At 39.7% G+C, this 24665-nt stretch overlaps 2 protein-coding genes across 4 annotated transcripts in view; one reads left to right on the forward strand and one right to left on the reverse strand.

The window, feature by feature from the left end:
* The window catches only part of HACL1 (2-hydroxyacyl-CoA lyase 1), a 28416-nt gene extending 22931 nt beyond the window's left edge, over nucleotides 1–5485 (reverse strand). For 2 of the 3 annotated variants that reach the window (XM_023530505.1, XM_011354626.2), the window contains exons 1-3: nucleotides 5267–5485; nucleotides 4974–5078; nucleotides 508–548 (exon numbers count right to left, since the gene is read on the reverse strand). In XM_023530505.1, the coding sequence (XP_023386273.1) occupies nucleotides 508–548; nucleotides 4974–5078; nucleotides 5267–5410 (290 nt within the window). In that variant the 5' untranslated portion in view covers nucleotides 5411–5485. The remainder of the gene's footprint in view (nucleotides 1–507; nucleotides 549–4973; nucleotides 5079–5266) is intronic. The other variant, XM_011354550.2, reaches the window with a different exon arrangement.
* A 2747-nt stretch (nucleotides 5486–8232) lies between these two features.
* The window catches only part of LOC105288551 (biotinidase), a gene marked incomplete at both ends in the record, with an annotated part of 26234 nt that continues 9801 nt past the window's right edge, over nucleotides 8233–24665 (forward strand). The window contains one exon of the mRNA XM_023527800.1: nucleotides 8233–8340. Coding sequence (XP_023383568.1) covers nucleotides 8233–8340 — 108 coding nt within the window. The remainder of the gene's footprint in view (nucleotides 8341–24665) is intronic.

Here is a 24665-nt window from a genome sequence, read left to right on the forward strand (position 1 = left end):
ACACCATTGAAATCATATCACTTTAGGGTGAAACATGGTAACCTTGGTAAAACAATTATTAAAATATTTTTGAATTAGAAAAAAGAGGAAGATATGAGTCTTCCTGCAAGAAATAAGGTACCTATCATTTTCACATTGTATTTCACTAACCTCTTCATATTCTGCTCCTACTACATTAGGGCTAAGTCAAGCTGACTGCATACAGAAGCAAAGTTTGATTGCTGAGGACATTTTTGTATGGAAAAAAGAAGAGTTTTAAAATTTTTCTTAACAAGTAAATATGTCAACTGATCTTTGACAGAAAGTAATTCTGAAATGTAGTGTTTTGTCCAAATTTTTTAAATTGAACTGGAATGTTTTACCCTAGATGATGTCTAAGCTTAGGCACTCAAGGAAAACGTATCCTCATTCATTCGGTTGGCCATTTTACATTTAAAGTAATTTCTTAAGAACCTCAATTTAAGACAGCCTTTAAAAGAAATTGAAATAGAACAGACTTTTGTTTACCTGCCCGTCAGATACCCAACCGCAGAGGCAGCATAACAAGCCTACAAAGAAAAAACACTGGGTCTTAAGTACATTGGGATCCTTAAAGTAAGCACATGTATAATAATTTTACTATTTAGTAAGAGACAAGAACCTAATTATGAAGGAAGAAATGGAACACCTTCCATTTTAACAACTAATGTTTCACCTGTAGAGTTCAAATAATGGTTTAGATATCTAATCATTTTTAGTTTTTCAAGGAATTTGTCCATATCACCTAGCATATTCATAATATCCTCTTACGATTATGTAAATATCTTCAGGATCAATAGGAATGTCCTCTTTTTTATTTCTAACAGTGGTCATTTGTGTTTTTTCTCTTTTATTCTTCATCAGTTTTGCTAGAGATTTATTAAATTTATTAATCTTTTCAAAGAACCAATTTTTGGCTTTGTTGATTTTTCTCTAGTGTTCATTTGTTTCCTTTCATTGATTTCTGCTCTTGTATTTATTATTTTACTCCTTTCATTTTGGGTTGAACTTGGCTTCCTTTTTCTAGCTTCTTCAAATGTAAGTTCAGAGCACTGGTTTTTGATCTTTTTCACTAATAGATTCATTTGAAACTCTTCCAAGAACTGCTTTAGCTATAGTTTACAAGTTTGATATCTCATCTTTTCATTATAACTCAACTCAAAATATTCTCTATTTTGGAGGTGGTTCCATAGTGTAGCGGTTAGCACATCTGCTTTACACGCAGAAGATCCTGGGTTCTCACCCCAGGTGGAGCCACGGACTATGCCCCCAGTGCTCCAGGCCCCCTAGGCCCACCCGAGCGCCCCCAGACATGTGGGAGGAGACACCCGGCCTTCAAAGATCCAGCTCTTAAAGGGAAACAGCAACATCCATAAGTCAGGGGTGAAAGTGGCAGGGGTAATTAGAGGTGGGGGGGAAATATCCTCTATTTTGGGGGGGGGAATAATCTCTATTTTGATCTCTTCTTCAAGCCATTGGTTGATTAGGACCCACAGAGATGTTTCCTCTTTCATTCCTGACAATTTGTATTTTTCTTCTTTTATTCTTGATCAGTCTACCCTGAAGTTTATTGATTTATTAATCATTTCAAATATTTACATAGTAAAATGTTATTTAATGTCCAGGAGTTTGGGGGTTTTCTAGTTATCTTTCTGTTACTGGATTCTAGTTTATTTCCACATGGTCAGGTTACATATACTGTATGTTTTCAATCCTTGGAGATTTACTGAGATTTCCTTTATGACTTGTATATGGTTAGTTTTTATTTTTAAACTGTACTTCAGCTTATAACAGGAAGAGAGGAGGTGCTAAATTAAATACAAGATAACCTAGAGAAATGCAAAATGCTCTTCTTAAATAAATCCTTCTTAGTTTGGAACATCATCCTTTCTAGTATTATTTCTTCTCATTGTTTTAGAAGTAATAATAAATTGGGTATTGTCTAACCTCCATTCAACTTTATATGTGGTATACTAAACTTAAATAAACCCATATTAAGGACATAAGTGAAAAAAATTAAAAATAAATTTTTACGAATAATCTTAATTGGCACCAACACATGCCAAAGGTGCACAAAGGCACTGTACCTTTTCCATGTTGCTATTCTCCATTGGCCCTTTTCTCTCTTGCACAAAAGGCAAAGTTCACATAGGACAATAATAAGATAATTCAGTGACAATAAGATAATGCAAGAACACTTACTCAGAAACTGAGGAGTACTGCCCACTTATTAAAGCAGGGTAAGAAATGCTGCTGCAGAACTTAAAATAGAAAACAACATATAACAAAAATTATATTTCTCTGGTAACAGCTATCAAAAGTTGAAAAGGAACTGGTTTTGTGATCATAAAAAAATCTATTTCTCTACCAATTACCACCACTCACAGGCAGAATAGCATTTGTAGTTCTTAAAAGAGCATACTCTTAGGACCAAATTGTTTTGATTCAAGTCCCAGCTCCCTTAATTTTCACTGTGTAATTTTGGAAAGTTACCCTGTACTCCGGCTTCCTCATGTATAAAAGAAACATAATTCACAGCATTGCTGTAAGGATGAAATCAGTTAACTCATGTAAAACTCTCAGAATGGTGCCTGTACACAGTAAGCTCTCAATAGCAGTTAAAATTCTAATAGTCTGGAAAACTGGTCAATATATGTCTTGATTACTCTAAGGATCTGATGAAAGACAATCAAGTCACAACCAATTACACCTTTCTCTTTAGTACAAATATGCAATGAGATGCCAAAACTTCTGCTCCTCGAACAGCTTCCGAACCCGTTCTCACATTCTCTCTTAATCGTCCTGTCATTACCCTTAGTTCAGGCACTAGTTAAGTCTGAGGGGCATATACACTGGGAATCTCAAACTCATTATGTCCAAATTTGAACTCAGTACCTTTCCCCTTCAAATTGCTTCTTCCCTCTGTATTCCCAATCTGAGTCACTGGCATTATGATCCACCTAGTCATTCAAGCAAGGCCAAACCCATGAATTATCTTCAGAAGAGCCTGTTCTCTCTTTTTCGTAGCTAGTTAATGCCCATCATCCTTTAGGAAAGCTTAGGCATCATCTCCTCCAGGAAACCTTCTCTGAAGTCTTAGGCTGAGCAGGGTACCCTTTTCTGAGCTTCCACAGCACCCTGGATATATCTCTATCATGGAACTTATCACATTATAATAAAACTGTTTGTGTCTATCTCCACAGCTAGGTTCTAAGCCCCTCAAGGATAGGAACTGTCCTTCATCTCCATATCCAGTGTCCCACAAAGCACCTGGGACCTAAGGAGGCCCTCAACTAATTTTATGAGGACTGAAATAAAACTTCAAGCTGCCTTTCTGATTCATACTCTATATCACCACAAAAACCATCTTTCTAAAGTACAAATCTAATTATGTTGCCCACCTATTTATAAAAACTTTTACAGTCTCACCCAATGCCTATTGAAAAAATTCCACACTTCTTTTCCAGCTATAGATATCTCTACAACCTCCCTTTGGCCTATAAATCCAGTCTCACAGGCCACTATGCATTTAAGCTAGCTTACTGGAACAACATGAACAAATATTGCCTCTATAGGTAATCTTCTCTGTCCTATTCAAAGAGAACCAGTCATGCTTTATATGTACTGTCCCATATACATATGTCTATTTTGAGGTATTATACTCGATAAATTTTTGGTATGTCTTGTCCTCACCTTCCTAGACTGTGATCAACTTGAAGATCAAGACTAAACCTCATTCCTTCATATATTTCCCACAGGTTATGTAACACAGCACCTGATATATACTACGTACTCAATAAATATTTGCTGTATAAAGAAGAAACCAGTCATCCCGCCACTAGGAAAAACAGTAAAATATAATTCCCATTAAGAGGTCATCAGCTTCACCTTCTCACACAGATGAAACAGAATGTTGTTCCAACTAAGAAAAGTAGAAGGTAGAAGCAACACAAACTCAAGATCCATTAGTTTTAAGATTAAAAAAAAATTTCTCAAATCTCATAGATAAGGAATGTTATTCATTAAAGAAAATGTAGTAAGCATCTACATCATGCAGAAACCCTAAACAAGCCAGGCACTGTGGAGACTTGAGAAATGAACCACAATTCCTGCTCTCCAGGAGCTCACATCTGATGGCAAAGAAAGGGCATCACTTAAGGAGGTCAAGGCAGCTGTCTGGGCCAGAAGTGGCAAAAGCCTCAATTACAATTTAAGCCAGTATTGCTGAGAAAAGGGTGAGGCTAGGTTAACAGAGGAAGAACTGAGACTGGTTTGACAAAATAGCTTATCTTCCTTTCTCATGCTTCCAAATAAGCCTCTAAAAAAGGTGGCAGCATTTTTTGGGACACCTGGGTTCCAATCATGGCATTATCACTTGTGATATCTGTCACCTTGTAGGGCCACCCACTATATGAGACTTGGTCTTCACTCAGTCATCTCCCAGGTACTCCCTGAGTACCCATCCTGTGCAGGAACCACCTAGGGGATACAGATGTGTCAAGAAGAAATAATATCCCTGTCCTCATGGACTGGAGCTGACAGCCTAATAGGGAAGTCTGACCAGGCAAATAATACACAGAAATAAACATATAATAGGTAGTTATGAGAGAGAAGGACATGGGGCCCCCATTCAGACCTGGAAACTATCCCAATTCTGATACTCTACACCTGGCAGAGCACAACTGTGTAGTGTTAAGAACATGGACTCCAGACTCAGAATACCTGGGTTCAAATCCTGAGTCTGACAATAACAGCTGTCACCTCTAACAAGTTACTTAACTTCTGTCTCACTTTTCTCATGTCAACTAATATTAATAGTTCCTGCCTCATATGATTGTTGTGATTGTTATGTGTAAAGTATTAGGATACTGGTAAGCACTAAATGTCTGCAATGAATGTTTCTCATTTATTAGTCATTAACAATAATGCGTTCGGCTCCCAGGGTCCATACTTACCGCTTGCTCATTCCTCATCCCGATGTATCTGATGCCCAGTCGCTGGGCCGCAAAGGCGATTTCGAACACTGGGATGCCTACGATGCCAAACATGAACTCCACATTCTGGGGACCAAGAACAAAGGAATAAATGCCCGTGTCCCCGCCACACCTTTCCGTCCCAGAAGCTAAAAGGAAAATCTCACGCCAACCTCCCTATCTCCCACTTCCAACGCTCTCCGCGTCTCCAAGATAACACCTCGGCCCCCGCAGGCTCCCCTAGGATCCTTTTACTGCAGGGAGGTCATTCATACTTGCGTTTTCAGGGCCTGCGCGATAACTGTAGCACCAGACACCTTCTCCTCACTGGTGTCACTGCGCTCTGCGAAGTTACTTTCCGACATTTTCCACTCTCGCAGTCGGCAGCAAGCTGACACGGGGTCACCTTGCAACCCCATGTCAAAGTGGGTTGCAAGCACCAATTGTGGGGGCCCCCTTCCTCCGACTGACAGGAAGAAGGCAACCCACCGCTTTAAACAGCCGGAAGGAAGGCGGGACTAAAACCAGCCCACGCTCCGGGAGAGGTGAGAATGTAAACACACTCTCTCCAATCAGAACCGCGCCGCGTTGCACACTGTTCCGTTCGTGGGATCAGTGTCAGGAGTCGGGGCCAGCAAGAGACCGTGGCCTGTACCCAGCAGGTAAGAAGGCGAACCTCAGAGGCCTCTCGCCATTTCGGGCCCCGCATGGTCGTTGCGGGAGGAGGTCTAGGAGAAGGGGCGGAAGGGGGCGTGGCGCGCTCCTGGCCCTGCCCTGGCCCGGGCCGCTCTGGGGCTGCAGGCCAGCGCCGCCAAGGCTGCAGGAGCAGGGCCGGGCTGCATGGCTCCTCGCGCTGGGCAAAGTCATTGAGTCGCGCCATACTTCTGCCTCCCCTGTGTTGTAGCTGTTACACGCTTTTTAATTTATGCTTTCATAACTTTGTGGCTCTACAACCCATGAAGCATAGTAACACACAGATGTACGTTCATTTAATCCGGAGGCGAATGTGCACTCTTTAATTCCATATTATAGATAAGGACATCTAGTTTCCAAGCAAGAAGTAAATTAACATTTCCAGAGCTGTTGGACCCAGACCATGCTTCAGAATCCCAATCTTGTACTCTATTCGCTGTTCAACCCTTTGGCTACAGAAGATAAGAATGGCTTCTTGAACGTAGTTACTTTTGACCATGTTTCTTCTAACCCTCGCCTAAACTCACATTACTCTCTTATCTTTCCAAAGTCAGAAAATGTGGCTTTTCATAATTTTTAGGTTCAGTCCCTATATACAGCAGCCCCTGCCTGCGGCTTATAACCTTTTAAAACACATTTTTTTAATGAAACAGATGCTTTCGATGTGCGATTTCTGAGGCTAAGACCCCAGGCTCATTAGACCATCTGCTCAATAACAAAATCTCCAACATAACAAAAAATGGAACTTTAAATATTTGAGGATTTGGAGTGTTTTAAAGCAAAGACCAGTAATACACCTCGATAAAGAGACAAAATGAGAGGGGAGTGTGTCATGGGTAGTGAAATGAATGAAAAGCATCGGAAGTGAAAGGATTTCTGAACCCAGAAATTTTCAGATTACAGACCCGGGCCCTTCTAAAAGGTCTTCCTCTCCAGATATCAAGCCCTAACTCTCACCTCAAGTAGAGGAGAGGGAAATGCGAGCCCCACTGGATATGGGGATGTAGTCTAAGGGTAGTCCACCTAAGAGGGAGATTTCTTTGAAGTCTCAGAGTTCATCTAAAAAATAAATACAGATTTTATGTTCTCCAGAAGGCACTGTGGAGACTTGAGAAATGAACCACAATTCCTGCTCTCCAGGAGCTCACATCTGATGGCAAAGAAAGGGCATCACTTAAGGAGGTCAAGGCAGCTGTCTGGGCCAGAAGTGGCAAAAGCCTCAATTACAATTTAAGCCAGTATTGCTGAGAAAAGGGTGAGGCTAGGTTAACAGAGGAAGAACTGAGACTGGTTTGACAAAATAGCTTATCTTCCTTTCTCATGCTTCCAAATAAGCCTCTAAAAAAGGTGGCAGCATTTTTTGGGACACCTGGGTTCCAATCATGGCATTATCACTTGTGATATCTGTCACCTTGTAGGGCGACCCACTATATGAGACTTGGTCTTCACTCAGTCATCTCCCAGGTACTCCCTGAGTACCCATCCTGTGCAGGAACCACCTAGGGGATACAGATGTGTCAAGAAGAAATAATAGCCCTGTCCTCATGGACTGGAGCTGACAGCCTAATAGGGAAGTCTGACCAGGCAAATAATACACAGAAATAAACATATAATAGGTAGTTATGAGAGAGAAGGACATGGGGCCCCCATTCAGACCTGGAAACTATCCCAATTCTGATACTCTACACCTGGCAGAGCACAACTGTGTAGTGTTAAGAACATGGACTCCAGACTCAGAATACCTGGGTTCAAATCCTGAGTCTGACAATAACAGCTGTCACCTCTAACAAGTTACTTAACTTCTGTCTCACTTTTCTCATGTCAACTAATATTAATAGTTCCTGCCTCATATGATTGTTGTGATTGTTATGTGTAAAGTATTAGGATACTGGTAAGCACTAAATGTCTGCAATGAATGTTTCTCATTTATTAGTCATTAACAATAATGCGTTCGGCTCCCAGGGTCCATACTTACCGCTTGCTCATTCCTCATCCCGATGTATCTGATGCCCAGTCGCTGGGCCGCAAAGGCGATTTCGAACACTGGGATGCCTACGATGCCAAACATGAACTCCACATTCTGGGGACCAAGAACAAAGGAATAAATGCCCGTGTCCCCGCCACACCTTTCCGTCCCAGAAGCTAAAAGGAAAATCTCACGCCAACCTCCCTATCTCCCACTTCCAACGCTCTCCGCGTCTCCAAGATAACACCTCGGCCCCCGCAGGCTCCCCTAGGATCCTTTTACTGCAGGGAGGTCATTCATACTTGCGTTTTCAGGGCCTGCGCGATAACTGTAGCACCAGACACCTTCTCCTCACTGGTGTCACTGCGCTCTGCGAAGTTACTTTCCGACATTTTCCACTCTCGCAGTCGGCAGCAAGCTGACACGGGGTCACCTTGCAACCCCATGTCAAAGTGGGTTGCAAGCACCAATTGTGGGGGCCCCCTTCCTCCGACTGACAGGAAGAAGGCAACCCACCGCTTTAAACAGCCGGAAGGAAGGCGGGACTAAAACCAGCCCACGCTCCGGGAGAGGTGAGAATGTAAACACACTCTCTCCAATCAGAACCGCGCCGTGTTGCACACTGTTCCGTTCGTGGGATCAGTGTCAGGAGTCGGGGGCCAGCAAGAGACCGTGGCCTGTGTCCAGCAGGTAAGAAGGCGAACCTCAGAGGCCTCTCGCCATTTCGGGCCCCGCATAGTCGTTGCGGGAGGAGGTCTAGGAGAAGGGGCGGAAGGGGGCGTGGCGCGCTCCTGGCCCTGCCCTGGCCCGGGCCGCTCTGGGGCTGCAGGCCAGCGCCGCCAAGGCTGCAGGAGCAGGGCCGGGCTGCATGGCTCCTCGCGCTGGGCAAAGTCATTGAGTCGCGCCATACTTCTGCCTCCCCCGTGTTGTAGCTATTACACGCTTTTTAATTTATGCTTTCATAACTTTGTGGCTCTACGACCCATGAAGCATAGTAACACACAGATGTACGTTCATTTAATCCGGAGGCGAATGTGCACTCTTTAATTCCATATTATAGATAAGGACATCTAGTTTCCAAGCAAGAAGTAAATTAACATTTCCAGAGCTGTTGGACCCAGACCATGCTTCAGAATCCCAATCTTGTACTCTATTCGCTGTTCAACCCTTTGGCTACAGAAGATAAGAATGGCTTCTTGAACGTAGTTACTTTTGACCATGTTTCTTCTAACCCTCGCCTAAACTCACATTACTCTCTTATCTTTCCAAAGTCAGAAAATGTGGCTTTTCATAATTTTTAGGTTCATACAGCAGCCCCTGCCTGCGGCTTATAACCTTTTAAAACACATTTTTTTAATGAAACAGATGCTTTCGATGTGCGATTTCTGAGGCTAAAACCCCAGGCTCATTAGACCATCTGCTCAATAACAAAATCTCCAATCATAACAAAAAATGGAACTTTAAATATTTGAGGATTTGGAGTGTTTTAAAGCAAAGACCAGTAATACACCTCGATAAAGAGACAAAAAGAGAGGGGAGTGTGTCATGGGTAGTGAAATGAATGAAAAGCATCGGAAGTGAAAGGATTTCTGAACCCAGAAATTTTCAGATTACAGACCCGGGCCCTTCTAAAAGGTCTTCCTCTCCAGATATCAAGCCCTAACTCTCACCTCAAGTAGAGGAGAGGGAAATGCTAGCCCCACTGGACATGGGGATGTAGTCTAAGGGTAGTCCACCTAAGAGGGAGATTTCTTTGAAGTCTCAGAGTTCATCTAAAAAATAAATACAGATTTTATGTTCTCCAGAATGTATCCATATTTTACTAGAAAATGATCCTTTTATTTAGGTGAAATAAAGGTACAATTAAATGTACAGATCTTAAATGTTAGATGAGTTTTGACAATTGTATATACCTATGTAACCACCGCTCAAAATCAAAATGACATTTTAAACTATTTACCTGTCAAGTAAAACTGACATTTCAGAAAGATGCAAAATGTCCTTTATGTGGCTTTGAATGACTCTTGTCCTTGTTTAAGAAGCGTTAAAATAAAAAACAGAGACCAGCCTTGAAAATTCCCTGAGCAAACAAAAGCAGTTAGTCACACAAAGTTTAATTAAGCTTATTTTGCAAGAATAACTGACCTATCTTTCTTGCTTATGCCTCTGGAAATCATAAGCAAAACTTGAACTGTTTCCCAAAGTTGATATGAAGTAACCACTGAAAATTCTAATAGTATAACCAGTCACTGTGAAGAATAAATAACCATTGCTTTCTCACTGTATAAGCTGCTTTATAGCATGCCCTTGAGCCTCATTCTGTGTTTTGGTTTGATTGCCAAAATTGTTGGTTTGCAGACTGTCTTCTTGGTGTGTGCACAATAAATTTTTACTACTTATTATTTCAATGATTCATTCGTTATACTTAACGTATTTCTTAACTTTTGACAGAAGCGTGGACCCCATCCCTTCTGTTATGTAGTAGTTTATATTCAGTACCTATGTGACAGTCTCTACCCCTATTGCATCAGAATCACTTGGAAAGATTTTAAAAATAGAGTTACTTGGGCCCTGCCCCATATCTTCTGCATCAGCATCTTAGGACAAGTCAGGCACCTGTTTTTTTTCAAAGCTGCCACCTAATTTTGATTCGCAGCCTGACTTAAGAAGCACTTACGTATGATTGTTACCAAAGTAAAACCATTGATTAATTTGGATTTACAAGTTCAAGATCTGTTTGACATTGGCAGAACAGACTGTAGTTATTCAGTTAATGGGACCTTGTGTCCACTTCTGTGTCAAAAGAATTGCTGACAGAATCACTCAGTGGAAAGTGTAGTGGACTCTGAACTGTGAATTGGAATAAATCTGCTGAATTCAGATTAACTTGTTTTGCAAAAGGGTAATTTCTCAACAGACTGGATTCTGCCTTTTGGCAAAGGGAAAAGTCAGACTTTATAATCGCTTTCACCTCTATACCTTTCAGTCCAGGGTACAACATTCCAACTCTTTGATAGGGTATGATGATTCAGCAGAAGTGAGGAGAGTCCTCATCCACAGTATTGGCAGGCACTGGAAGCACTTCCTTCTAATCTAACTGTAATTACAAGATTTCAGGGTTCTTTTGTAATTTATCCAAGGCCCTTTGTGCAAACTTTGTAAAGATTAACCACATTCTTTATTACTTTGGTTGGTAATTTAATTTTGTTGGGTATTTTATTGGGATTTTATTTGGTTTTGTTTATTAATTAATTTATTGGTGGACATAGGTCAAGGGAGGAATAGGTTTAATTTTTTTAAAAGCAAAGGCCAAAGTAATGCTAACATGCTCTGCAAAGAGCAGAGCCAGTCATCAAACAGTTTTCATACCAATTATTCTATTTGTGAGTGCTGGAACTGAGATTATAAAACGGTTATTTGGCAGCTTTCTTCCCTCTGGGTGGAGAGAATATCCAGGCAACCACATAATTTAGTAAAAGTTGCAAATATCATGCCTGGAGAAAATATACTCTTTAAAGATTTATAACAGTGAGCTCCTGCAGGTGGTAACTCTTTAGCCCTCCAAAATTACGTCTTAATTTCAGTGAATTAAGAAGGACACTCAAAATCTTTGTGATTGTTTAAAAGCATAACCCAGGCTAAGCCTTTGAGAAATATTCTCACAAATATTTTATCAAAATGTGAAGTGTTCAGTTATCAAAAGAAGAAATGAATTCGGGGTTTTGTGATCCATTATAGAATGGCTGAAATAAAAGAAGGCTGAAATGAAATATCTTAAATACAAACAAAAAGCAAGCAACAATAACAAAACAAGAAATCTATGTAGAACACTTTTTTAGAACAAACATTGAAAACCGTACAGCAGGAAATGAGCTATAGAAAATATATCAACATAAACAGAGCAGGAAATAATATAACAAAGTAGTTCTTTGAATAAAACAATTTAAGTTGATTTTGATTGCTTCTCATTAAAATATTTATGGACCGCAAAGTACCAAAGCTTAGACATAGGCTCGAAGCAAAACCAGTTGAAAAGCAACTTTATTATTAAACTGTCAGGGATAGATTTAATGCCTGGTACCAGTGGACAGACACTGGGAGTTTTTCCCAGTGACTGTCTAACCTAGAGAAAAGCTGGATTCCAGCCACTGCCTTGGGCTGGCAAGCCCTGTATTTTTACTATGCGTTTTGATCCCAATGAGACCCAGAAGTGGAGGGGGGAGCACTGCAGGGAAGCAGGGTGCAGAAACTAAAGGAACATTGTTTCCCAGTTTTAGCTTTGTCTTCATCCATTGTGTTGTTTTTTTTTTTTAAAGCAAATTTATAGTAGTTTGACATCGACAATGTGTAAAATGTATTAAGAAATGGTGACAATTGTTATGTCATGCTATGAGGACGTAAGAGATCTCAAATGGCTTAGAAATTATAGTCCAGCATTTCTCAATATGGCAGAACTCCACACTTGGGGGTAGCCCAGGGGTGGGGGGCGGGGGTGATATCAGTCTTTACATGTTTTCTGTTTTTGTTTCTTCTGTTTTGCCATTAACTTTCATTACATCCGCCTCCTTTAGCTTTTTAAATTGTAATTTACTGTTTTGTTTTGCATTTAATCCATTATTTGTCAGCAAAACAAAGAATGAGCTCTTGGCAGAATCTCTGATTCCTAGGGTTAAGACTCGAACTGGGGTGTAAGCCAGGTTAGAGACATCTTCATGATGAACTCAAGCCTTTAAACTTCTTTCTGCATCATTAGCTATGAGTTTTTCTTTGGAGTTTAGCTGTGATTTATTGTTTTTTTTCACTTTTTATATGTACTTAACATTTATGACATTTTTGAGATGCATGAATAGGAAAAGAAATTAATACACACCCATGTACTCAGCCCCTAGCTTAAGAAACATATTACAACTACAGTGGAATTCACTATGTGTCCCTCCCACATTGTATCTCCTTCCCTAAGCCATAGGGGCAACCACCATAGTGAATTTGGTGTTTATAATTCCCTCATCCTCCATTCTGTAGGTGATCGGCATTTAGGTTTGTTTATCTTTTCACAGTCATAAACAGTTTTCTATGACCATTCTCGCATGTCTCCTTGTATATATGTGTGAGTTTTTTATGTATCAGGGGGAGGGGAGAATCATCATCAGTTTTACTAGATATTGCCAAATTGGTCTCCAAAGTTATTGTACCAATTTATACTACCACTATCTATCTATCTATCTATCTATCTGTCTGTCTGTCTGTCTGTCTGTCCGTCCGTCCGTCCGTCCGTCCGTCAGTCCATTCATCCATCCATCCATCCATCTATCCATCCATCCATCCATCCATCTATCCATCCATCCATCCATCTATCCATCTGTCTATCTGAACTCCCCTTTCTCTACATCCTCAGTTGTAGATTTAACATTTTTTGCCAATCCGATGGATATCAAATGACTTCTCATTTCCAATTCCCTGACTACTAATAAAGATATATGTGTATCAGTAATGATATAGCTATGTATAGATATGCCATCTAGATTTCTTCTTCTGTGAATTACCTGTTTATAACTTTTCCCCATTTTTTTTATTGGATTGTTTATCCTTTTCTTATTTATTTGTGGATGTTCTTTATATAACCCGAATACATAGTCTCTGTGTTTTAACTTTGTTTAAAGTTACTTTTGAGGTGCAAAGTTGTGTTTTTTGGTGTACGGTCACATTTGACAATTCTCGTCCTGTGTGTTTTATACTTTTTGTATCTTGCTTAAGAAAACTTTCCCTAACCTGGAGTTATGGAGATTTTCTTCTGTATTTTCATCAAAAAAATTTAGTTTTTTGTATTTAATTCTCTAGCATACCTAAAATTGATTTTTATATATGATGGGAGGTAGCAATCCAGGGGATTTTTTTCTTCCATATAATATCTATATCACTTAGATTTGCTTTGTAATTAACCATGCTAAAACTCAGTGACTTAAAACAACTATCATTTATTTAATTTATAATCCTGTGAGGCTGTGCTGAGCTGGGCTCCTTCATGTCTCTATGTTCAGTTACTGTCAGCTAGGTCACTCTGCCAGTGTTGTGGCGGGCATATTGCTGCTGAGCTATGAATGCATATCTCATCATTCAAGCCTGCCCGTGTTATCAGAGCAGAGGCCTGTCTGCCTGCACATGTCTGAAGTCCAATGAGATACGTACAGGTTTTGCAGCAAAGAAAGTAAAGGTTTATTTTAGAGAATTGCAAGTTCCAGAGACACAGGTGAGCTCAAACACCTGGCTCCCTCAGGTTTCTCGAGGGGAAAGATTATATAGGGGAAAAATCATTAGTTATGGAAACTAAGGGAGTCGGGGTCAGGGTGCTGCTCATTGGAGCTAGGGTAGTTGATCGTCATGTCCATTTCTAAAATCAGCCACGGTGTCCCCTACCTGTCCCCTCTGATCCCTTGGTTGGTGGGGCTGTTCCACTTGGGTGGGCCTGGGGCTGAAACACACTAAAACCAAGATGTTATCCTTAGTTTAACCAAAACTTATTGTCCTCATGATCATAGACCTGGGCTTTATTCTTAAAAGATTTGACATTGGCTGAAACGTTATGTCCTAAGGCTTAATGATTAGAGGAGTAGGCCTACAAAAGTAAAGATTAGGGTGAGACCAGCAAGCGAGTCCCAGTGCTATTATAACTAGGCAAAGCCTGTTCGAATCAGAGTAAAAGCTATCTAAAGAAATGTAGTTTGTGTGCGCTTACACCGGGGCTTCTTCATGATGGCAGCAGGTTGTGAAAGGGGACAAACCCCATTTTGGAAGCCTTTATGTGTCATGTTTGCTAACAGCCCATTTGCCAAAGCAAGTTAACATGATTTAGTTCAGACTCTGAGTGGAATGGCATTAAAGTCACATGATAAGGGAACATGAATACGGAGAGAGGAATAATGCTGCAATTTTTATAGTTAATTTAGCAGAACATCCTTTGTCTAAGCACCATTTATAGTTCATTCTTATCCCAGTGATCTTTAATGACATATATCAAGTTTCCATATATGTGTGGTCTGTATCTAGACTCTGTTCCTTTCCTTTCCCAACACAAATACTATAATACCTTAGTTTCTATATTTTTAAAATAAGTCTTTATGTCGGTAGGACAAATCCTACTTTGTTCTTTTGAAACCGTCTTATCATGATTAGTTTCCTATTGCTGCTGTAGCAAATTACTACAGACTTAATGGCTTAAAACAACATAACCTTATTATCTTACAGTTCTAAAGTTCAGATGTCTGAAATAGGCTTCACTGGGATAATATCAAGGTGTTCGCAGGACTGCATTGTTTTCTGGAGATTTTAGGAGAGAATCCATGCCTGTTCCTTCCACCTTCTAGTGGCTTCCTGCATTCTTAGCTCCATTTTCAAAGTAAGTAGTCTTGGGCTATGTCCTTTCATGCTGTCATCCATCTGATTCTCAGTCTTCTGTTTCCCTCTTCCACTTGTAAAGATACTGGTGATTACATTGAGTTTACCTGGATAATCCAGGATACTCCCCAGTCTCACAGTTAGCAGACTAGCAACCTTAATTCCCCTTTGTCTTGTAACCTAACATTTTCACAGGTTCTGGAGATTAGGATCTTTGAGGGGACTTTATTCTACCTTCTAGATCTATTCTTGGCCTTTTTTCTTTCATATATATTATAGAATCCATTTATCAAGTTCCATGAAATACTCATTGGGTTTTTGATTGGAATTACATTGAATTTATAGATTAATTTGGATAGAAAAATACCTTTATATTGAGTGTATCTTGCTATATGCATAATACATCTCTCCATTTATTTTGTTCTTCATTAATGTCTTTTTAAAAAAATTTTTAATTATATTTGTTTCTAAGTACCTTTTTATTTATTTATTTGCATTTTCTAGTTTTTTGGGGGGCCAATGTATTACAGTGCAATTAATTTTCATACGTTTGTCTTAAATCTAACTAGTATGCTTTTTTATTAATTATAATAATTTGCTTATAGATTCTCTTGGGTTTCTTTGTAGATAATCATATCATTGAAAATAAAAATTTTGTTTCTTTTTCTTTTTTTATATCTTTTATATTATTTTTAGGTCTTAGCACTAGCTAAGACTTCCAGTACAATATAGTTAAGAAGCTCTGAAAAGTGTCAATTTTGTTTCATTTAATCTGTTAATGTGATGAATTCAGTTGATATGCTTTCTCATATTAAATGATTCATCATTCTTATGATAAACCTAACTTGGTAATGACGACTTCCTTCTTATATATTACTTTATTCATTTTGCTATTATTTTTATTTAGGCTTTCTTCATTTGTATTTATGAACAAGAGTCAATCATTATTTTCCTTTCTTGAACTATCCTTATCTAGCTTGGGTATCAAAGTTAACTTTTAAAAAAATTTTGGAGCTATTTGTATAAAATATGTATGTATAAATATGTCTGTATTAAAAAAAAAAGATACAGTATGTATCTTTTCCTTAAATGTTTGAGAGAATTCCCCTGAAAAATAGACCAGGATTAGTGCTTTAGAGGGAGGCTTTGGTAATTTAATTCATCTTCAGTAACTAGTCTGCTTTATTTTTCTATCTTTTTTGGACTTGGTTTTGGTAAATTTTATTGTCCTAGGAAATTATGCAATTTATCCATATATCCATTCAGCATACATGTGTTCCAGAGCATCCAATATTCTTTCTTGGAAAAAAAAATTCAACACATGGAACACATGTATGAAATCTCTGTTGCAATCATAGTTATGTTTCTTTTTAAGTTTTTCTTTATGTTCATGTATGTGTTTAGTGCTTTTGTTCTTGATCAGTCTTGATGGAGGTTTGTTTATCTCATTAGTCTTTTCAGTTTTAGATCCAAGGCTTCTTGGCGTAATGGCCAGTTCCAGATCTGAGGTAGAAAATGTACAAGATAAGCTTGGGACATCTTTTAATGTCAGATTACAAAGAAGCTATCAGAAACTACTAGAGTTATGTCAAGAGGAATCAAGAGTCAACTTGAAGAGGCTACCACTTGCTAAGGATGGGATCGTTTGAGTTTCAATAATGATAATAATTGCAATAGAGAGAAACTCATCAAATATCTTTAAATCCATGAGTTCATAGTAGTATTTTTAAAAATTGATCACCTTCAGAGAATAATAGAGAACCAATTCATTATCTTGAAAAGTGATTTTAAAAAGAATAGAAGAGAGAATCTAGCATTTATCCTGCCATTCCTATATGAACTGTACCCCTTGATAACTAAATAGTAGATAAAATCTTTATAAAAAGTATTCTGATTAATAAGTAAAAATGTAATGATAGAATACCAGCATTTCACAACTCCCAGTGTATAGATAAAGGCATTAAACATCAGTGTTTCGTGCTAAGACCATGAAAAGAGAGTCAGACATATGCTTCATGATGAAAGAACACACTACCACTCATAGTCTTCCCAAAGGGATGAATCTGAGTCTGATCCAGTCTCTGGATCCAACGGCTAATTTGTAAGAAATACCAAGGAAAGAGAAAGTTTGAACCTCACCATGCATGTGCAATACACAAAATTCATTCTATTGGAAAATCTACAGGTCAAATGACAAGGCTACTTCAACAGGTTGATTTTACAGAAATAAAAGGAATGGAAAAGGAAACTATAGATTAAAAGAGTTTTAAAAGATATATCAATTTTTTTAAACTGAGAAGATTGAACTGTAATGCTTAGGGGTACACACTGGGTGATGAAGCTTTTCCTTTCTTAAAGGAAGTAATAACTATAAGTCAGGGTAATGGTTACTTGGCCACTTATGAGTAGAGCTGCCAGATTTAGAAAAACAAAACAGTACACCCAGGACTCCCAGTTAAATTTGAATTTCAGATAAACAGTGAGTAATTTTTTAGTGTATATCCCAGCATACTTGTTTACCCAGAATTCAAATCTAAATGGGCCCTGTGTTTTATCTGGCAAAATGTTGATTTTTTTCAGGATAGTAATGCTGCTTACTTCTCAGCCTGCCTTATTGCTAGCAGTGGTCATAAGTCCCCGCGTGGGCCAAAGCAGTGTAAATTAAGCCAGTGAGCAGGGTTTGGGGAAAAGTGGAATAAATGGGCAGATACCCCCTCCCCCTTCCTCCACACAGCATGGGATTGGAATTGTAGCAGTCCTCTTGCAACCTCAAGGTGACTGAAGACAGAAGCCCCATGCTGAGGACAGAAGGGCACAAAGAGAGAAGGACCTTAGGTTGTTGGTAAAGTAATATCTTGGAGCTCCTACCTTTGTCAGGTTTTGTTATCAGAACTTTATCACTTGATAAGAAAAACTTTTCTTCTTTTACTATGTTCTGGAACACTAAGTAGCACTGGGATTATCTGCTCCTTTATATAAAGTTAGTAAGAATTCCTCTGGAAACTCTCTGGGACTGTTTTGAGAGTGGAGGATTGGAACATTTGTTATTTTTTCTGTTATTTTTAGTTTGGTTCAGTTTTCTCTCTTACCTGAAGTAAGTTTTGGTAAAAATGCCTTTTCCCAGGAAATTATCCATTTTATCTCAGTTTTCAAGTTTATCAGCACAGAATGGAATAGATTGTTCATTATTATTTTAACCTCTGCATTTGTAGATATTTTCACATTATTATCTACTTTGTATATGTTCCTTTTTCTTAATTAGTTTAGCTATTGATTTATCTATGTAACCATTTTTTCTGCTCAAGGAACAACCTCTTGGACTTATTTATTCCGTCAGTTTTCTATTTCCTAATTTGTTAATTTGCACTTTTATTTCCTTCCTTCTGCTTTCCTGTGTACTATACTACTCTACCTCCCATCGCCACCCACCTTTTGTTAGTTTTATAATTCCTACGTTGTCAAGAGTTTATAACATTTGCATTTTTGTTCTGTAAACATGATCCTCATATTTATTTCATATTTAAGACTCATTGTCAGTTCTTTTGTCACAATTTTTCTGTTCACCTCTTGGTCAACAGAAGTTTATCCTCTGAATTTTTTTTTCTAGAAATGCTGGTGAGAATAATATTTCTTGAGTTCTTGCATATTCAAATCTGTTATCTCTTACTTTTATACCTCAACCACAGTTCGGCACAGTATAAAATTCCTGGTTCATATTTTCTTTTCTAAAAGGACTCTACGAGTTTTTACTAGCATCGATGTTACCATGGTAAAGTCTGAGGACAGCCTGAGTTTTTGCCCTTATAAATGCCCTTGACCTTTTTATTTGGCTTCCCAAATGATTCTTATTTTACTTTTAAAAATCAGGAATTTTACTAGGCTATGTTCTGGTGTTGACATTCCTTTCTGTCCCGAATTTTGGTGTGTCCTTTCAATCAGAAATTCAGATCTGCTTTTATTTCTGGAAAGTTTTTTTCAATTATATCTAAATATTCTACCTGTTCCATTATGTATTATCTATTGTTATATAACAGATTACCTTACCACACATTTAGCAGTTTAAAATAAGACGCATTTATTATCTCACAGTTTGTGTGGGTCAGAAGTCTGAGCATAGCTTAACTGAATCCTTTGCTCAGGATCTCACAAATCTAGAGTGAAGACACCAACTGGGCCCACAGTCTCTTCTGAGGCTGAGTCCTTTCTTGAGCTCAATTGCTTATTGGAATAATAATTTCCTTGCAGCTGTAGAGTTCCTGGTGTCTTGATTCTTCAAGGATCGCAGGAGAGCGTGTCTATAGAGCATCCATCAACTACTCCTGTTTTATTCTTTTAAAATTAGGAACTTTATTTAAACAAATGAAAACCAGTAACAGTCTGGTTCTACAGAGATGTTTCTGTCAAGGCCAGGATAAGCACCGAATCCTTTAACTGACCTGGATCAAATTGTTTGGGGGAGGTTCCCCCACTCCCCACCCCACCCCTTAGTTTAAGCATTTAAATACGTTGTTGCTCGTTTTCACTATATGTGGTGGAAACACTTTGAAATCCGCATACATTCTATTGGTCCTATTGGAGAGGCACCTGGGAAATAAAGGCGATGTCTTTCTTCAATGCGAGGGAAAGGTAGGAGTGAAAATATCCGTTTTACATGCCCTTATCCTCTAGCTCAGTGGTTCTCCGGGTGTGACCCCAGGCCAGGAGAATCAGCATCACCAGGCCAGGAGAATTCATTAGAAAATACATATTCTCAGGCCCTACCCCAGACCTGCTGCATTAAAACTTCCGATCATGGGGGTCCAGGGATCTGTGTCTTCAAACCCTGCAGGTCACTCAACACCATGCCCACATTTGAGAAACTCCTGCTCTTGTCACACCAGAATGTCCCTTGGGAGCACTACTTTGTATTTCTGTTTGATTTTGCCTCAGCCGAGGATTCCACAGTGGTCTTTGAAGGTTTGACTGATAAATTACCCCAGTTCAACATGTTTTGGGAGGACTAGACCAGGAGCCAGGAGACCTGATTTTTAGCCTAATCTCACCACTGGAATATTCCCTCACCACAAAGATAGAATTTTACCATCTGCTTTCACCGCTTTATGTGACAAGGGGGAAAAAAAATGAAATAATGGATGTTAAAATAGCTTGAAAATGTTAACATGTAATATGTAAAATGCAATGTGGCATCAATATAAAAGTTTGTCCCTATATATCCCTTAACTCAGCCAGATTTCCCCATGCACAGTGTGGAGGGACTGCGTCACCTTGCACTCCAGTCACATCCTCAGAGTGCAGGATTATAAGATAAGTAACCACAACATTTAAAACTGGTGAATATAGAAGATGCAGTAGGCAAATAAAAAACAGCTTTCATGAGACCCCTATCTTGGAAAATAAAATGGTTGTTTTGTTGTGGTTGTTGTTGCTGCTGTTTTTTCCAGTGTAAAAAAGATAGACGAAGTGTTAGAAAGAGAAAGGAGAAGTAAGGGATTTACTGCATAGGAACCACTCTGCTATTGTGGTACTTGGAGCTAATCCCCACTTGAGCTAACGATACTCATCTTGTCCACCGGGTGGCAGTAGCAAACCTGTAGAATCAGTCTCAACTGAGAATTTTTTCTGCACAAAGTGAGGAACAGCCTTCTTGCATTACTTCCGTGGGCATTGCAGGGAGAAGTTTTATTTTACTTAAATTATGAAGATAATATCCCATTTGAGGAAAAGACCTATATTTAGGTTCAAGTGTCACGATCCCTTGATTGCTCATTTAGTGCTCTAAGATAAATTATTTTAGTCAGCAGAGCAGAAGTAGGCCCTAAGTGAAGGACTGGTCTAGAGTTACCCTTCTGTATGTCACTCTCTTTATTTTTGCAGATTAATAGCTGTAATTTTTTAAAAGGTGAAATCACAACTTGCCAGTTCAATTCAAAGGAGTTGGTAACTTACACTATTCACACTATCCTTTGTGAATTCAGCCTTGAATTTTGACGTCATCAGTTGCCACTCACAATTGTTTACACTTGACATTTCCCACTGAGACATCGAAAAGTCTTGGTGGTAGATGGGTTTGCAGAAAGCTGTTCAAGCTAAAATCATCGTGGGGCTTCTCATTTCAGAGGCCAGTCATGGATAAGCTACCTGCTAGCATCATCAGAGGGGAGAAACAGACAAGAAGAGGCTTTCTAGGAAATAAAAGGCCTCTTTTAGGATTTCTTTAAATTCAAATTATGTAAATTTGACAGATGTAGACATTATTTCTCTATGTAAAAGGATTTAGACACGGGAATCACAAAATGTAAAAGAATAGGTTTAAAACTATTTGGAAGTTTACAGTGTTTTTCTTGGCATTCTGTCAGATATACATAGAAATGCATGCTCGGCTGGTTTCTAATGACGTAGCAGGTCCCTCGGCTTCGTTCCACAGGATGTGACATTTCCTCTGCTGATTTTTCCTGCCTCCTTTTCCAATCGTGGGACAGTTATTCTCCCTGACAAGTAAAGAGTGACAAGTTCTTTATTAACAAGATCAATAGGTCTCTCTATATATTTTTAAATGTACATACCCACCTCTGAAATGATCTTATTAAGAATACCTTAATAAAAATCCTTTCATTTTATTGCAAAGACACTATTGTAATAACAGGCTTAGGAAGGAAACACAGATAATTACCAAGATGAATCATTTAACAAGGTGGAAAAAAAGTTCCTTTTGTGTAAAAATATCTAGTGATTGACATGTTGCCAAATTTCCACAAAATAGATTTCTATGTAATTTAGACTTTTGATTTCTTTTCCTCATAGATCACAAGAACCATCCTGATCTGGATGAGTGTCGGGGAAACATTTTTCATTATGAAATAAGAAGCAGAGGCTTCTATAGGGCAGTTAAAATATCAGGATGCTTGCTCAAGATGTCACTCTGGCAATTCTCTTCCCACCCACCGGTGATTTCCTGTCTGCCCTGTCATTCCTGTTGGCTGGCACACTGTAAGGTCTTCGGCTTTGACTCTGCAAGCAGTGGGGAGTCACTGGAAGATTTTCAGTAGAGAAGCGTCATGATTGACTTGAGCTTTAACTGGATCTCCTGGGCTGCTCTAATGAGATGAAAATGGAAGCGGACGGGAGCAGCTGCAGGGGGGTGTGCGGAGGCCAGTGACGGGTCCCCCGTGATTCCTCTCTGACTTCGTTTTCTGCTGCCTTCCCCTAGTACCTGGGCTCCAGCCAGTTCTCCTTGCTGGTTCTTGAACCCACTTATCAAGCTTCCATATGGGTCGACCTAGCCAGCCCCTCTGCCTACAGCACTCTCCCAGGCATCCACGTGGCTTCCTCTCTCACCTTCAGACAATACCTTGTCACTGAGGCCTTCCCCGACCACGCTATTTAAAATTGTCCCTCACCCAGGCCAGGCCCTCCCTCCCCTTTCCCCGTCCATTTTCCCCCTGCACGTATTGTCTTCTGACACACTAGGAATTTATTTGATTGTGGTCGGTCTCCCGACACATCTAAAGTGGGCGCTCCACAGAGAAGGGCTGGTCTTATTCAGTGCTGTATCCCTGACACCTACACCTGCATCTGGCGTACAGTCAGTGTCCCATGGATGTCTGGAGTGAGCCCTCCGGACTCTGTTGTTCCCAGGCACCTCACGAACAGACGCCCCCATCTCAGAGGGCTGTGGAGAGCAGAGCGTATGAAGCAGGGTGTGGAAGCACATTATCACCTCGGTGATTCATTCTTGCCAGGCTCTTCCTGCAGTTTTGTCTCGTCTGTCAAGTGCCCTCCAATGCAAGAGAGGGCATAGCTACCTTTTCAGACCGGGCACATAGCTCTAGTCACCATGTCGTTTATGGTCCAGGTCCTGGGCAGTTGTAAAGCTGGATCGGTTGCTGGATTTCCTAGAACCTCATGACATTCCAGAGCCCCCTTGTTCCCAGGAAGCCCCCACACCGCCCAGCCCTCTCGTGCATGCTGTCATAGCCAGCATCTGGCAACCACTGGAAACCATCTGGGTGATGTCCAGTCCTACCCCATTAGAACCATCCCCTCCTTCCTGCTGTGCCCTTTGGAGTCCTTGCCTTGACCTCGTTTTGTTTTTACTGAGACAGTTGTGTGGTGCCAAATAAAGACAGAAAACCAGCATTTGCAAATTTGGTTAAAATGGCTGCTATTTTACCACCCTTCGTGAAGGGCAAACTTGTTTCTATTTTTATTATAATTACTCATTCTCTCCTACCTCATTTAGCTTGCTCCTTTCAAGCACGAATACCTGGGTGCATCTGCATAACCTCTTATGAGCCCACCTTTGTTCACACAAACGACTGCTACTTACAGCTCTTCTACCAGGCTCCTTTTGTAAATATTCTAAATTTTATTTTCTCAAAATAGAAAGAAATGTGATAACTCGCTGGTTCCACAGTTTCCTTGTTTTGCTGGATTGCAAGTCCCTGAGACTTAAATGTTCTGTATCCCCCCACACCATTCTTCATCATCATAAAAGCAGAGATGGAATGGAAAATAGATTTTGAGATTTCTTAAAGTATTTCTTGCTGGTCTTCAGAGGCAGAATTCAGATAAAAAAAAAAAACTTGTCAATTATACTTTTGTTTCTACTCAAAACCTCATGACTGCTCACTCAAAGGTCCCTTATTCTAATCTTAAAACATTGTTGACAGTGTCCCAGATGAATGGCAACAAATCCTGGGGTTTGGCGTTTGGATGGCACATTTATTCCCTGGGAAAATAAGTAACAGTTTGCGAAGGAGCGGGGCTGGGAGGCAGACCTCCCCTTGTTCTGAGAATTCCCCTTGTTCTGATTTTCTGAGGATTCTGATTGAGCCTCCTTAGTCCTTGTTCTGTTGCTGAAAATAATTATGGTTACTTTTGTTTCTGGAACTCTTGGGAGGGAAAAAAAAAGAAAAAGAAATTTGCGGCCTGGAGAGTTTAGTTTTGAAATGCAAACACAGGATTTATGAGTCAGACTTGGGCAGGGTGTCATTTTCTTTTTAAAGAGCAGCAATATGAGTCCTTGAATTGTCTTTGTTCTCTTGATGTTTAACCCGGATTCCCGGGCAGTTAGTTGGTCAGCCCCAGCACAGCTCCACAGAGCACGCGGCCCAGCGTTGGCACAGCACCCAGGAAATCAGGGCGCCAGGGGAGGGGCTTCGGCCCGGAGGCCAGGTTGATTTACAAGGCGGAATTGGACTAATCACTCTAAAACACTTAGCACGTAAGGATTAGAAATAAAAATTCCTGTTCTTGGGGGGGGGGGGGGAAAGGCACACAGAAGTGTCATTGTAAGTGACATAATTTACTTCTCTTAACGGTAGGCGCTACAAAGCTGAGTTTACTTTCTAGAAAACTCTTTTCTAGAAAGTTGCATTTTATCACTGCAAAAGGATTTTCTTTCCAAATGAGTAGCTTTCGAGTAAGAGTTTTGGAGTCACAGAGACAGATTAAGAAAGTGATGAAAGGCAATTGTCAAATTCACGGAGGAAAAAAAATACTTTGCTTGGGAGACTTCTTTTTACCTGTCCATAACGGGGTATCGATGTCGGCATCTAACAAGTCAGCAGTTTCTCCGCACCAAATAAGCACTATTTTGCTGAGTAAAGGGAGCCTTACCCTTT

This window comes from Pteropus vampyrus, unplaced genomic scaffold (genome assembly GCF_000151845.1).
Source record: "Pteropus vampyrus isolate Shadow unplaced genomic scaffold, Pvam_2.0 Scaffold1, whole genome shotgun sequence".
Lineage (NCBI taxonomy): Eukaryota > Metazoa > Chordata > Mammalia > Chiroptera > Pteropodidae > Pteropus > Pteropus vampyrus.